At 45.5% G+C, this 16,144-nt stretch overlaps 1 protein-coding gene across 1 annotated transcript; it reads right to left on the reverse strand.

Annotated features, from left to right (window-relative positions):
• Positions 1-6,529: 6,529 nt before the first annotated feature.
• Positions 6,530-10,651, reverse strand: LOC309797399 (protein FAM170A-like; the record flags this gene model as incomplete). The annotated part of the gene is made up of 4 exons (XM_088845583.1): positions 6,530-6,546; positions 6,596-7,279; positions 8,060-8,200; positions 10,582-10,651. 4 exons carry the CDS (start codon positions 10,649-10,651, stop codon positions 6,530-6,532), a joined length of 912 nt encoding a protein of 303 aa, XP_088701709.1.
• Positions 10,652-16,144: the final 5,493 nt, after the last annotated feature.

Raw genomic sequence — 16,144 nt, forward strand, 5'->3', positions numbered from 1 at the left:
ATTGATTTAAATATTTAAATACTTACATACCTGTTATCACAATCTAACGTTCTTTATCTTATTTTCTTTCAATCAATATTATGTTTTCAAGATTTATCCATGTGAATCCATATAGATCTAGGTCTTTGATTTTTGACTGTTTGATATTATTTCATCACATGCATATAGCATCATTTATTTTCCATTCAAGCATTATTGGACAATTGGATTGTTTCCCTCCCTTCTCTAGAACAAACAACATTTCCTAGAATATCCCTGAAGGTGTCTGACAGTCGAGAAGGGCCAGGCTGCCCGAAGGATTGCTACTTGCTTTTAGCCACCTTCCAACAGGCCGTCTCCAGCCAGCAATTTGAAGCACAGCTGAAATGAGAACTGCCCCAAATGTGAAGATCTTAGGAGCTTCCTAGAAGGTGGGAGGTTAATGATAGGCATCCTGCTGGGATCCCAGGGGAGTCTGAGCTGGCCTGAAGCTCATCTTCCTCCTCCACCTCTCAAGAGAAATGTGGAGGAAAGAAGACTTCAAAAACTGTGAGCAGGCAGAGGGAGGGATATTGGGGGCCGAAGCTGTAACTGAGGTCTTGGAGTGGGCTGTGAGCACGCAGAGCCTCTAGAGAGCCAGGCTCTGCCTTCTGAGAACTTCTCCCCTAAGGCTGCTCATAATTCACGTGATACCGGCCATATAGAGCCGACTTGGCCCACACTGTCACAGAAAGCCTTATCAGAATCTCTTCTTCTTCATACACTCTTGTGTCTGTTACTTGGTTATTGCCTTTGGTACTCCACTGATGTGAACCACAGTCGCCAGGGGATGGAGGACACTAGTGACCCATCTTGCTCTGTGGCCTCAGTCCACAGCTGGAGGGTAAGGGAAGAGGCCAAATGAAGGTTAAGAAGGAAAGATGGAGTTTGAAGAGAAGACCTGAGTTAAGGGTGTCTTCTCAAGTCTTGATGACTGAAATGTAGCTCTAGTACCTGAAGTCCTGTTTGTTCTCAAGGCTGACCGCGGGGCTGGGTGCACTCAGTGAAGGAACCGTATACACTTAGTATTTCCTTGCTTGCTCACGCTTGCCCTCCTCTGATACACCCTCTGCAAGACTGATCTTCCCCTGAAACAACTTTCCCCCTGCTACTGTCATCTCAGGAACATTTGCTTCCCCTTCCTAGTGTCCCCCTAGAATGCCATTGCAGCCAATTCATAATTTGATAATCATGCTGCTTACCATATTCTCAGCAATTTCGGATAAATTTTATTCGCTTTATTCCATAGTCTTCACCCATCAATAATCTTCCTTAACTTCCCCGCTGCAGGTTAACCCATTTGGAATCATTTCTTTTTCTTTCTCTTCTTTGGCAAATCCTTTCTATCCTTTAAGGTCTTTTTCTTGTCTCTCTACCATCCTGCCTTGCTGAACTTCTTTTTTTTCCGTTTAAGTAACCTTTCAATCTCCTTCCCCAGTTTCCTCATAAACATTGAGAGTTTATTCCTCACACGTTAGACAGCGGTTTATGAATGGCCAGGCATAATGGACTCAGAATGAGTTGGCACGCCCGAGGTACCTGTCTTGCTGGGGAGCCAGAGGTGAAGGGCTGGCTGCTGGACACATGTTTGCATGGAGTCAGGCTGAGTGGCCTCAGGGTGTTTGCCCTGCACTTGTGTGTGTTTCTCCCTAGTTGGTTTCCTTGTCCAGCCACCTGTGACCTCCCTCCATCCAGCCCAGGGAATCCTTCTCATCACAGGGGTAGGATGTTTGTCTCATTTTCCATCACATCCTTTCCCCAAAGTTTGGTTGTGAGTTGTTCCCATTCCAAAGACCTTTCCTCTTTGAAGAGAAAAGAGAAAATCTTGTCTCTCCTTTCCTCTCACTTCACTTCTGCTCTATTATCTCCTCCGTCCAGAATGGCCCACTGACTCACATGGGTGTAGATCCGAAGATGGCAAGAACTGCCAGCAATTCTGAGATAATAATATGGATGGATCAGGAAAACTTGAAAACTTTTATCCCGCCACATTAAAAAAAATTGCACTTCCAGTGTATTCAGAGTCTCAGTGTAGAAACACAAATGATAGAGAAATCGAATTACACTCAAGTTTTTCTTTCCTCCTTTCCTGATTTATTCTAATCCTCCAAGTTAACATGATGAACTCTTTGTTGTGTAAAGTTTCAGACATTTTCTACCCATGCACACTTTTCTTTTTTTCACATAAGAGTGTGAACTAGGTCACTTTCAACATGCTGTGATTCTGTGATTCACTGTCTCCCACCGAGTCATCCACTGATAAAGTCATCTGTTTCACGGAGAACTATTTCCAATAGCTAATAGCCAATGTCTGTGGAGTGCTTACTCTGTGTCGGTTTCTTGTAACTACTTTACAGATCATTTGTACAGCGTACCCATGGACCAGGTACAATTATGACCCCCAAGTGACAGATAAGTGCAGATAAGTACAAATAAATACAGAGGCCAAGTGACTTGCCCAAGACACTGGAGCAAATCAAAATCCATGCCTCTGTAATCATTTTGCTCTATTGCCTCTGTCTGGGAGGCTTGATGATTTGGCAACTAAAACCTTAAATATCATGTTCCATTTTTATATCTGTGACACAAGCGTGGGGCTGTGATACGGGGTAACTAACCTGACTACTTTTGAAAACCCTTATGCACCTGGATGAAAGTAAGCCAGGGACTGCAAGCCATAGATTTAAGGTTTCCTACCAACTTTTAAAAATAGCTTCTTGAATGCAATTTATGTAGTGTCAAGTCTAGGATGTAGCCCAAATAGTAACAGAAAAATGGAGATATGTAGGAAAATACTTAAAGTTGACAAGTATTGGGAGTGTAGTATTTTTGGGGCCAGCGTGTAGACCACAGGAAAACTTGCTGTTTCCATCCCAAAGGGAAGAGCCCTACGTTGCAACTGCCAAGGTCCCTGGGGCAGCAAGTGTGCTCACTGCTTAGTAAAGAAGCATCCTCAGTTTGATAGAATCATATGGGAGCCTTACATTTGGTTAGCAGTTCTACATTCTTGATGTAATAATATTTTCAGGGTGTGGGAGCGTATCAAGCTCTGAAAATACCCTTGGAGAGATCTGCTTATTAAGTTTGGCTATTTCAATCTCCCTACTACTTCTTTACTAAACACCAGGCGGTTTCCTTCACTTTTCAGAACCATGTTGTTTTTCCCTTCTCTAATGAACTTTGAAATACATTTGGATGAGCTATTAAGTTTGGGGAAAAATAAACATCTCTTTAAAATAAGGAAGATAATAACAATGACAAGTAGAAAAATCTCTAAAACAGAGAATGTCCTCCATTCTAGCCAATGACGGAGTGGAAGGTTCGTGCTCGCTGTCCAGGACGTAGAAATAAAAGCTGAGGAGGCGCTGAGGCGTCTCCTGGATCTCTATGAGCCTCCATCATTTCTGCTGAGTAGGGTGGACAGATAAAATATAGGCTGTTTAGTTAAATATGAATGTTTGAAAAACAACGAGTACATTTTGAAGATAAGTATGCCCCAAATAGTTCATAGGATCTACTTATACTAAAAATAATGACTTATTATTCATGTGAAGTTCAAGGTTAACTGGGTATCCTGTATTTTTATGTACTAAATCTGACAGCCCTACTGATGATCCACAATGGAGGCAGTTGAGGAGCGGTACATGCTGGCTCTCGGACAGTCAGAAATGGCTTCAGCAGATCCAGGTACAGTATGAAATTCTTTTTGGATGTAGCTCAGAAGCCATGGCCAGCCCTTGACTGCAAGTACTGCCTCGGGTTTCCCTGAGGTGGGGTAAACCTTCCTCTTAATGGCCTTTTGGTAAGTCTGGAAGACCATATCCAAGGGGAGCCCCAAAGTCAGTTTCATCCTGACAGCCATGTTTCCAATTCCTGGAATTGGCTGCATGTGACTCACAAGAGCTGAGGAGGTTTGTGGAAATTGGGAGTGTCATAGCTTGAACCCTTTGTAGGTAAAGTTTTGCTGTTGTGAGAGTTTTATCAGGAGCAATGTGAAAGACTCCATGTCCCCAGGTAGATAGAAATAATCCTGTTCTACCTGTGTGTATGTGACAAGTCTCTAATAGTTCAGAGAGCAAGTATCTGGTCTTAGAAAGACTGATCCAAGCTTGGATGTTTCTGGTGACAAGGCAAGGTCCTGAGTTTCAAGTTCACCTTTTATGGTTGAGGAGACAATAAGGTGGTCAGAAGGGAAATCATGGAGGAGACCTTGGCTTCATCCATCGTGTAGGCTTGTATATGTGGTTCTATGTAGATCGTGTTTCAAAGGTGGAGCTTGTTTACAACTATGAACATTCTCCGATGTGCTTTTTGGACCTTCATTCCCAGAGCAAGAGCAGTGCCGAGGCTCTAGAAATGCCATGGATATTCTGAGCTGTCAGTGGCATTTCCCCGGTACTGTTCCCTTGGTGCCGCTCCTTGAAATGTCCAAAGGGATTATCATGTGTCTTGTGGCGGGTCCTAGCATTGTGAAAGGAAGCTGCTGCACCTGGCTCAGAGGATTTCGGTTGTGGTGCGAGGAGGAGTAGTACTACGACTATAAATTGTATCACAGCATATCTATTCCATCTTGAGAGTGGGGTTGGGGGGTTATGAAGGGGGGCTTTTATTGTACTTTTATACATTGTACCCTTGAAACTAATTCAATTTTTTAAAATTAATTAATTTATTTGGGGCTGCATTGGGTCTTTGTTGCTGCTAGCGGGCGTTCTCTAGTTGCAGTGAGCGGGGGCTCCTCTTGGCTGTGGTGCACGGGCTTCTCATTGCAGTGGCTTCTCTTGTTCCGGATCATGGGCTCTAGGCACGCAGGCTTCCGTAGTTGTGGCACGTGGGCTCGGTAGATGTGGCACAGGCTCTAGAGCGCAGGCTCAGTAGTTGTGGCGCGCGGGCTTAGTTACTCCGTGGCACGTGGGATCTTCCCAGACCAGGGCTCGAACCCATGTCCCGTGCATTCGCAGGCATATTCTTAACCACTGCTCCACCAGGGAAGCCCGATAATTCAGTTTTTTATAAAGAGAAGATTCCTAATATTATTCCAAAATTTTAAAAATATGTAGTTGGATAACACTATGAAAAATTAACTGATATATTCTTTTATTATTTCTCTTTGCCCCCTGGATCTTTTTCCCCATCCAGTCAGCTAGGCACTGTGAGTTCACTGCATTAGGAAGGTAAAGACTCAGCAGAAATGAGGGAGAAAAACAGAAAAGTCTCAGCTTTGGAATGTTCACAACGGAGGCCACAGTAGAACAGGTGAGAATTCTGTGAACCAAAAATAAATGTCGTCTCAAATGCAAAAAAGTATTCTCTGCACTGGGAGGCAGGAGAGGGAGGGAGGGAAGGACTGAAGGAGAGAGATCAGTGTGGCCAGGGACATGGAGACTGTGCTTGAGGACGATATGCCCAGGAAGAGAATCAGAATCTGGAGAAGATTCAGCCTGCACGTGATCATTGCCTCCAGCCAGCACCCTCATCTCAGACGTTGGGAAATTCAGAGAGAGAGTGGGAGTACGTCAGGAGGGCCACGCGCATAGTCTGTGTGGCAGGGGTTGTGGCCGTTCCCTATTTGTGAGGAGTCCCCAGCAATTTGCAGGCCTCTTCTGGAAAATGCTGGCGGACGTCTCTAGTGCTTATGTGAAAGCTTGTTCACAAACCTTGAAAGATACAGATGTAGATGACAGATAGATGCATAGATAGAAAAATGTCCTTAAATAAAAGCTCCAGGAAAGGTTTGGAAAATGCCCTTTATTGCATAGGACGCTTCTATTGTCATATGATGTTAGACTGAGTGCCGGTCCCTTCATCCTCCTTCAGACCACGGCATTCTGTCTGCTACTCTCCCGAGGGTCCTTTCTTCTCCCTGGAAGGGATAAAACAAATGAGGTAGGACAGGAAGAGACAAGAAGCACTCCAAGCTCTGCTGGTCAGGGTTACCCTCCAGCATTGCCTTAATGCTCAGAGCCACACACACCACAGTGAGCTTGGCTCCAGATCAACTACCACGCAACGAAGGTTCTGGAACATTTCCATATCTCGGGGGACCTCATTTCCACGTGACTCTCTTTCATATTCCCCTTTGTCACAGAAGGCTCGGTCCAGTGGTCAGGGTGAGATCTCGGCTCAGGCCCAAGGCTCTCAGACCTCAAAGTTCTGGTCCTGCAAGGGCCCCTGTCCTCTCTTGAGACCACTCCTGGCTCTCTCTGCCGAGAAGGAGCTGCTGGCAGTACGTCCTCTAAGAGTTGAGGTCCATCGTGCAGACCCTGAGAAAACTCCTAGGAAAAGGCTCCACCTTCTTGTTTACGTCAACAGAGGTCAATGCCTTTGTTAGTGCTGGGTGTGTCCCATTTGATGCAACTGCAGAGCCATTAGGTAAACCAGCACATGTGTGCGGCCCCTTCCCTTAGACTCCTCTGGGCCCTCGTGACATAGGCTCAGAAGACTGCCAGCCTCAAGCCTTACCTCTTCCAAGGGACGGCCACACCGTCCTCCAGGATCTTCTGTCCCATGAATCTCAGTTGCTGTTTGGAACTCAAAGGAGAGAAAAGACCCTGCCTGCGGGGTCTCTTTGGGCTGGGGCCTTCCCCCGTGGGCTGCTCTCCCTCATTCTCCTTTTCTTCTTGCTTCTCTTCCTCCTCCTCCTCCTCCTCCTCAGGTGTGCTCTCGGATTCCACATTGCCCATCCACTGGGCCATGTTGAGATGAAAGACACGGCAGCTGAAGCCCTGCAGGACGCCGCCCTTCACGTGCTGCTGGAGGATCTCCAAGGTGGGGAAGACCCGGCAGCAGGCCATGCACCTGAAGCTGTTCTCCATGGTCACCATCCAGTCCGGTGTCTTGGCCCTGGGTCTCTCCTCGACGGCAGGTGACCCTGATGGGCTGCCTGGCTCTGCCCTTTCCTCATACTCTTTCTCCTCCCCAGTGGGCTCACTGTCAGACAGGAGGCTTTCGGTGAACACATCAGAGGGGCAAGTGCCTACTGTGCACGCATCCTCAGGAAGGGTCACTTCTTCTATCGTCAGCTGCTTTTCAGGCAACTCCAAGGGTTTCTTTGTCTTCCAGGAGACAGCGACACCCTTGTTCACTTGTACCTGCATGTAGTATATTTTCATGCCCCTTTCCTCTTTGTCTGGGTGCAGATAGTCCTTACAGGGTGAAGAGAGTGAGGAGGAGACACAGTGTGATGGGGGAGCGGTCTCCCCTTCTTCCTGAACCTGGGCTAGGGGTGCTGTAGGCCAGGCAGTGTCTCGAAATCTCCGCATTGCTGAAAAAGGAAATTAAAACCATAATAACATGCATGGGCCGTGCCGGAAGCTGAGGGAGCAGGTGTGGTAGACGAGAGAGGGACATTTGCATGACGTAGCTATGTCGTGAGCTTGGTGTCTGTTGGCCGTAGGATGGAGCGGTGTATCTGGTGTCATCTGTGGGCTTTTCATGTGCGTGGGGGGGATACTGGAGCGGTGTCTGTATACAGGGGTGTGGAGTATGGTGGTGAGGGCTGTGGTATGTGAGGGATGCGGCTGGATGCGTGTATGACAAGGAGTGTGATTTTGGTAATATCGGTGGTGCATTACATGTGGAATGGGGCTGTGGTGCTTGGGGTTTATGTGTGCTCTGAGAAGGGCTGTGCCTGGAGGGCAGATGTATGTGTGAGCTGTGTGGACCTGAGCTGGATGGTCCTGCTCTCAGTCTGGAGGTGTATGATGCAGAACTCTGTCCTTCTCTGGAAGCAAAGGCAAAGACAAAGCCTACATTTTCCTCTGAAGATGCTTAATCTGGTCCCTCTTCCCTCCACCTCAAGCCCAGACATTTCCGGACCCTGCTCCTTGACTTCCCCACCATGGTAGTAGCAGTATTCACACCGCCCCCCCAAACTCAGCTGGCATCCACGCCCTCGGAACAGCTCAGCCATCCTGCACAGGCTCCTCCACAGAGCCCTCATCACCTCTGATGACCCTGGATTTCCTCTCAGCCTCCCTGGGATCTGTGTGCCTCCTGCCTCACAGCCAAGCACCCCCTCACCTGAGGAGCCCCGCGCCCTTACCAGCGTAGCTGAGCTTGCGCGGAGTAGAAGTACAGAAGAAGTATTTAGGGGCAGAGGAGACCTCCACTGCCCCTGGGCTGCAGCCTTGGGCCACCACAGTGGATCCAAGCCGAGGGGGATCCTCTTGTGACTTCGAGATTCCTGAGGGAGGAATGAAAGGCTCAGGGTGGGTTCATCAGTCCTCTGTCCACAAATATTTACTGAGTGTGTGGCACGTGTCAGGTGCAGTGAATACACACAGTTGAGAGTGTGGTTCCCAGTGGATCCTCCAGGATTTAATTCCAATCAATACTTATTCTCTCACTGTCTAGTTGGTAATGTAGGCCTCGGTGGTGACTGTGAGTGTGTGGGAAGAGTGAGTGATGTGTATCAGTTAAGTCTGTGGTAAGTGTGGGGTTGGCATGGGGAGCACAGTGCAGATGTGTCTATCTGTGTCTGTGGCCTTTGTGTGCATGGTTTCTGTTCACAAGTCAGGAATTCTGGGACATGTAACGTTTCCTCATTACATGGTGTGGCTTGTATTTATGGTGCGTGTTCATTCATTCATTCACCAAGATTCAGTAAGCAGCTACTCCTGTGTATCCGGCACTCTTCCATTGTTGTAGTCTTTGGTAACGCTGCACATTCTAGTAGGGGAAGACACACACTAAACAAAACTACAATAAATATATAATACATCAGCTGGTGGTAAGTATATAAGGGTTGCCAGACTTAGCGAACAAGAATACAAGGCACCCAGTTAAATTTCAGTTTCAGATAAACCCAGAATAATTTTTTAGTGTAAGTATTCCCATGCAGTATTTGTTCTTACTTAGTTTTAGTGTAAGTATGGCCCATACAATATTTGGGACATACGGATACTGAAAAATTACTTGTTGTTTATCTGGAATTCAAATTGAACTGGATAGCCCATATTTTCTCTGGCAATCCTGACATGGGTTACTGAGACTGTGGTTTACTGTGGTTTGTACAAAGCGGGTCTGGCATTACTCAAGAATGTGTTACAAGTGTGGTGTGTATGACACGTGACTGGTTCTTACAGAGGTATTTAGCGATGGCTGAAGTTAGCTGTGTTTGTGTGAGAGTTGTGGAGATACATATATATATATATATATATATATATATATATATATATAGTGTGTGTGTGTGTCTGTGTGTCCTATATATATAGTGTGAGTGTCTATATACATATCTCATCTCCAGCGTTTGGTGTTGGAGGAGAGGATTGTGATACAAGTGGGTTGTATGAGAATGTAGTACAGGAGGGATGCGTGTATATAACTCCATGTGCTGTGTGTGGTTTAATAAGGAAGTTATATGTGGGGTGTGTGATATTTTTGCTGCATCAGAGTGTACATGGGTGTATGAGTTACTGTCTCATAAAACACCCCTAACAAGAATTCTGTATACACTCTTACGTACACCGAGTGTCAGCCAGGTCCAGGCAGGGTGACAAGAACTTTACCACGCAGACTTTATATCTGGTAAGCACTCTAACCCCATTCATCTCGCTCTTCTCTGCACTACCACACACACACACACACACACACACACACACACACACACTCACACACACACACACACACAGGAACATAGAGCAAAATATTCTGAATGGTCAGGGGCAGTCATTGCCTTCCCCAGCCTGTCCCAGCCACTGCCTGGAAATCTGCCTGCTGTCTAGAGCTCCATTCCCAGGGCCCATCCTACAGTCTCCAGAGCCCTGGGCCTGGTAGGAGCTACTGGGCTCTTATCTGGGGCAGAGGCCTCTAGCTGGAGCTCTGGGGTGACCACCCCTCTCCCAGGGCAAGCTACTCGCCTACATTTAATGCACGCAGGCACCACGTGGCCCGTGGCTCTCAGAGCTCCCCGCAGGACCCTGAGGCCATTTCTCACCCCTGCTCACGTGGTCTCAGTCTCTGGAAAACCCTTCCCTTCCCTTGATCTCCTTTGGGAAATTCTTCCTGTTGAAGGAATAAATCCTCCTTGCTTTCAATATGACACCATCCCTAGACAAACAATCTTCTTTCAAAGTGCATTCCACTTGTCAAGATATTTTTCAACAGGGCCTTCAACTCATGGGGCTTCTCTTTCCACTTTGGTAAAAGAGGCCAAGCAACTCATGGGTCTCTCTCAGCATCCTTGCATCCTTCACATCCCCCACCTCATGACCCCAGGGAAAGATCCAAGAGAATAAGAGAGAAATCGGGGACTGAGAAAAGCTGCACCTCTAGGTCTGTGCAAGCAGGATGCAGCCTGCTGTGAGTCCGACAAAGCTCCAGGCCCGGCTGCCCCAGGAGAGAGTCCTCAGACCAGCGGAGCTGACCTCCCAACTCCCAGGGGGCATCTGGCCGTTCTGTGCCGTCTCACACCACAGGGGCCCTCCAGATAGATACGGCAGCATCAGTGAGACAAGGTCTCTCGCTCCCTGCTTCACAGGTGACACGTTCTCAGTCCCCCGCTTCCTAGAGAAGCTTCAGTTTGGCAGAAACCCATGTGCCCCAGACAAGTTGCCCCCCACATACCTCCTCCGTTCTCGGCAGTTTCCTGGGACTCTTCATTTTCCAGATGTTTCCTCTTTTGTCGCCGTTCCATCGTACCAACTAGAAGTCTCCCTTAGAAGATGCCTCAAGAGATGTCCAACTCCTCCTCTTCCCTACAGGTTGGCCCTTCTTGGCTCTTGGGCAATCCGTTGAAATGATTCAATACAAACAAAAATAGTCAAGTCTCCTAAATGGCTGAAAAACTTGTACCACTTAGTGAACCAGCAGTACTGCCTAGTGCTCACCAGGGCTGTTATGTTTGCAGGGTTGCCAGGCGCACAGCGGAATTCTGTGACCTCAGTGCTGACATCAGTGCATTCGATGGACCTAGGTTGAGCACAGTGTCTGCAGTAGCACAGGCCCCATTTTCAAGAACAATTCCTTTTTCCCAGCCGATGCTTTCCCGTGAAAGGGAAAGGTTCCTACCATATCTATTATAAATTGTATCATACCATGTCTATTATAAAATTCACATTTTGATTGGACATCTTTTAATGTCTTTTCTAGAGAGATTTAATATGAATATTTTAAATGGTCTCCAGTTTCCCTGTGGATTATTGACATTTTAAACTCTGCACTTCAATTTTCCCTCAATACGTGTAATTTTGTCACAGCTATTTCTGTACTTAAAGATGAGGAACTATATAATTGATTTCTTCATTTTTTCCCCATCTCTCTCCAAGGTACTGCATTTGATTGTGTCTTGCGACTGAGTGAAAAATGCTAGTCCTTGAGTCAGGACATTGGGCCCTTTAGCAAGTAACTCAACCTATCTGGGCTTCAGCTTCTGTATGTGCGATCAAGAGGCTTGGACTAGCTGACTTTTCAAATGCTGTGTTTCTTTGATTCACTCTCACTTACTGATCTGCTCCTTAAGAAGAGGGTCTGTTCTCATAAAGTAACAACAGTCTTTTCCTAACCTTGGGTTGGGCGGAGTTTAACTGTTCGTACTCAGTTTGTTAGTTATATTGCCTTCTACGTATGCTTAGCTCTAAATAATTTATATGGCTCTTGTGACTATTTTTAGATCTTCTTTTTTTCTTATTTTCTTTTACAGTTTCTAATTTGTTATCGCCAGTGTAGAGGAGCCTGATTGATTTTTAAAATTTATTGATCTTGTATGTGTGTGCCTTGTTGAACCGTCTTATTAGTTCCTGCTAGTTTATCTGTGGGTTCTTTTGGGTCTCCTAGATAAATGAGCATATTAAATGTAAATAGTGTGTTCTTTGGATAAAGTTTATTTTCTTGCATCTATATATATAGAAGCAATATGTTGAATTGATTTAAATATTTAAATACTTACATACCTGTTATCACAATCTAACGTTCTTTATCTTATTTTCTTTCAATCAATATTATGTTTTCAAGATTTATCCATGTGAATCCATATAGATCTAGGTCTTTGATTTTTGACTGTTTGATATTATTTCATCACATGCATATAGCATCATTTATTTTCCATTCAAGCATTATTGGACAATTGGATTGTTTCCCTCCCTTCTCTAGAACAAACAACATTTCCTAGAATATCCCTGAAGGTGTCTGACAGTCGAGAAGGGCCAGGCTGCCCGAAGGATTGCTACTTGCTTTTAGCCACCTTCCAACAGGCCGTCTCCAGCCAGCAATTTGAAGCACAGCTGAAATGAGAACTGCCCCAAATGTGAAGATCTTAGGAGCTTCCTAGAAGGTGGGAGGTTAATGATAGGCATCCTGCTGGGATCCCAGGGGAGTCTGAGCTGGCCTGAAGCTCATCTTCCTCCTCCACCTCTCAAGAGAAATGTGGAGGAAAGAAGACTTCAAAAACTGTGAGCAGGCAGAGGGAGGGATATTGGGGGCCGAAGCTGTAACTGAGGTCTTGGAGTGGGCTGTGAGCACGCAGAGCCTCTCGAGAGCCAGGCTCTGCCTTCTGAGAACTTCTCCCCTAAGGCTGCTCATAATTCACGTGATACCGGCCATATAGAGCCGACTTGGCCCACACTGTCACAGAAAGCCTTATCAGAATCTCTTCTTCTTCATACACTCTTGTGTCTGTTACTTGGTTATTGCCTTTGGTACTCCACTGATGTGAACCACAGTCGCCAGGGGATGGAGGACACTAGTGACCCATCTTGCTCTGTGGCCTCAGTCCACAGCTGGAGGGTAAGGGAAGAGGCCAAATGAAGGTTAAGAAGGAAAGATGGAGTTTGAAGAGAAGACCTGAGTTAAGGGTGTCTTCTCAAGTCTTGATGACTGAAATGTAGCTCTAGTACCTGAAGTCCTGCTTGTTCTCAAGGCTGACCGCGGGGCCGGGTGCACTCAGTGAAGGAACCGTATACACTTAGTATTTCCTTGCTTGCTCACGCTTGCCCTCCTCTGATACACCCTCTGCAAGACTGATCTTCCCCTGAAACAACTTTCCCCCTGCTACTGTCATCTCAGGAACATTTGCTTCCCCTTCCTAGTGTCCCCCTAGAATGCCATTGCAGCCAATTCATAATTTGATAATCATGCTGCTTACCATATTCTCAGCAATTTCGGATAAATTTTATTCGCTTTATTCCATAGTCTTCACCCATCAATAATCTTCCTTAACTTCCCCGCTGCAGGTTAACCCATTTGGAATCATTTCTTTTTCTTTCTCTTCTTTGGCAAATCCTTTCTATCTTTTAAGGTCTTTTTCTTGTCTCTCTACCATCCTGCCTTGCTGAACTTCTTTTTTTTCCGTTTAAGTAACCTTTCAATCTCCTTCCCCAGTTTCCTCATAAACATTGAGAGTTTATTCCTCACACGTTAGACAGCGGTTTATGAATGGCCAGGCATAATGGACTCAGAATGAGTTGGCACGCCCGAGGTACCTGTCTTGCTGGGGAGCCAGAGGTGAAGGGCTGGCTGCTGGACACATGTTTGCATGGAGTCAGGCTGAGTGGCCTCAGGGTGTTTGCCCTGCACTTGTGTGTGTTTCTCCCTAGTTGGTTTCCTTGTCCAGCCACCTGTGACCTCCCTCCATCCAGCCCAGGGAATCCTTCTCATCACAGGGGTAGGATGTTTGTCTCATTTTCCATCACATCCTTTCCCCAAAGTTTGGTTGTGAGTTGTTCCCATTCCAAAGACCTTTCCTCTTTGAAGAGAAAAGAGAAAATCTTGTCTCTCCTTTCCTCTCACTTCACTTCTGCTCTATTATCTCCTCCGTCCAGAATGGCCCACTGACTCACATGGGTGTAGATCCGAAGATGGCAAGAACTGCCAGCAATTCTGAGATAATAATATGGATGGATCAGGAAAACTTGAAAACTTTTATCCCGCCACATTAAAAAAAATTGCACTTCCAGTGTATTCAGAGTCTCAGTGTAGAAACACAAATGATAGAGAAATCGAATTACACTCAAGTTTTTCTTTCCTCCTTTCCTGATTTATTCTAATCCTCCAAGTTAACATGATGAACTCTTTGTTGTGTAAAGTTTCAGACATTTTCTACCCATGCACACTTTTCTTTTTTTCACATAAGAGTGTGAACTAGGTCACTTTCAACATGCTGTGATTCTGTGATTCACTGTCTCCCACCGAGTCATCCACTGATAAAGTCATCTGTTTCACGGAGAACTATTTCCAATAGCTAATAGCCAATGTCTGTGGAGTGCTTACTCTGTGTCGGTTTCTTGTAACTACTTTACAGATCATTTGTACAGCGTACCCATGGACCAGGTACAATTATGACCCCCAAGTGACAGATAAGTGCAGATAAGTACAAATAAATACAGAGGCCAAGTGACTTGCCCAAGACGCTGGAGCAAATCAAAATCCATGCCTCTGTAATCATTTTGCTCTATTGCCTCTGTCTGGGAGGCTTGATGATTTGGCAACTAAAACCTTAAATATCATGTTCCATTTTTATATCTGTGACACAAGCGTGGGGCTGTGATACGGGGTAACTAACCTGACTACTTTTGAAAACCCTTATGCACCTGGATGAAAGTAAGCCAGGGACTGCAAGCCATAGATTTAAGGTTTCCTACCAACTTTTAAAAATAGCTTCTTGAATGCAATTTATGTAGTGTCAAGTCTAGGATGTAGCCCAAATAGTAACAGAAAAATGGAGATATGTAGGAAAATACTTAAAGTTGACAAGTATTGGGAGTGTAGTATTTTTGGGGCCAGCGTGTAGACCACAGGAAAACTTGCTGTTTCCATCCCAAAGGGAAGAGCCCTACGTTGCAACTGCCAAGGTCCCTGGGGCAGCAAGTGTGCTCACTGCTTAGTAAAGAAGCATCCTCAGTTTGATAGAATCATATGGGAGCCTTACATTTGGTTAGCAGTTCTACATTCTTGATGTAATAATATTTTCAGGGTGTGGGAGCGTATCAAGCTCTGAAAATACCCTTGGAGAGATCTGCTTATTAAGTTTGGCTATTTCAATCTCCCTACTACTTCTTTACTAAACACCAGGCGGTTTCCTTCACTTTTCAGAACCATGTTGTTTTTCCCTTCTCTAATGAACTTTGAAATACATTTGGATGAGCTATTAAGTTTGGGGAAAAATAAACATCTCTTTAAAATAAGGAAGATAATAACAATGACAAGTAGAAAAATCTCTAAAACAGAGAATGTCCTCCATTCTAGCCAATGACGGAGTGGAAGGTTCGTGCTCGCTGTCCAGGACGTAGAAATAAAAGCTGAGGAGGCGCTGAGGCGTCTCCTGGATCTCTATGAGCCTCCATCATTTCTGCTGAGTAGGGTGGACAGATAAAATATAGGCTGTTTAGTTAAATATGAATGTTTGAAAAACAACGAGTACATTTTGAAGATAAGTATGCCCCAAATAGTTCATAGGATCTACTTATACTAAAAATAATGACTTATTATTCATGTGAAGTTCAAGGTTAACTGGGTATCCTGTATTTTTATGTACTAAATCTGACAGCCCTACTGATGATCCACAATGGAGGCAGTTGAGGAGCGGTACATGCTGGCTCTCGGACAGTCAGAAATGGCTTCAGCAGATCCAGGTACAGTATGAAATTCTTTTTGGATGTAGCTCAGAAGCCATGGCCAGCCCTTGACTGCAAGTACTGCCTCGGGTTTCCCTGAGGTGGGGTAAACCTTCCTCTTAATGGCCTTTTGGTAAGTCTGGAAGACCATATCCAAGGGGAGCCCCAAAGTCAGTTTCATCCTCACAACCATGTTTCCAATTCCTGGAATTGGCTGCATGTGACTCACAAGAGCTGAGGAGGTTTGTGGAAATTGGGAGTGTCATAGCTTGAACCCTTTGTAGGTAAAGTTTTGCTGTTGTGAGAGTTTTATCAGGAGCAATGTGAAAGACTCCATGTCCCCAGGTAGATAGAAATAATCCTGTTCTACCTGTGTGTATGTGACAAGTCTCTAATAGTTCAGAGAGCAAGTATCTGGTCTTAGAAAGACTGATCCAAGCTTGGATGTTTCTGGTGACAAGGCAAGGTCCTGAGTTTCAAGTTCACCTTTTATGGTTGAGGAGACAATAAGGTGGTCAGAAGGGAAATCATGGAGGAGACCTTGGCTTCATCCATCGTGTAGGCTTGTATATGTGGTTCTA

This window comes from Mesoplodon mirus, assembly GCF_964341445.2.
Source record: "Mesoplodon mirus genome assembly, contig: HAP1_SCAFFOLD_482, whole genome shotgun sequence".
In the NCBI taxonomy this organism is placed as follows: domain Eukaryota; kingdom Metazoa; phylum Chordata; class Mammalia; order Artiodactyla; family Ziphiidae; genus Mesoplodon; species Mesoplodon mirus.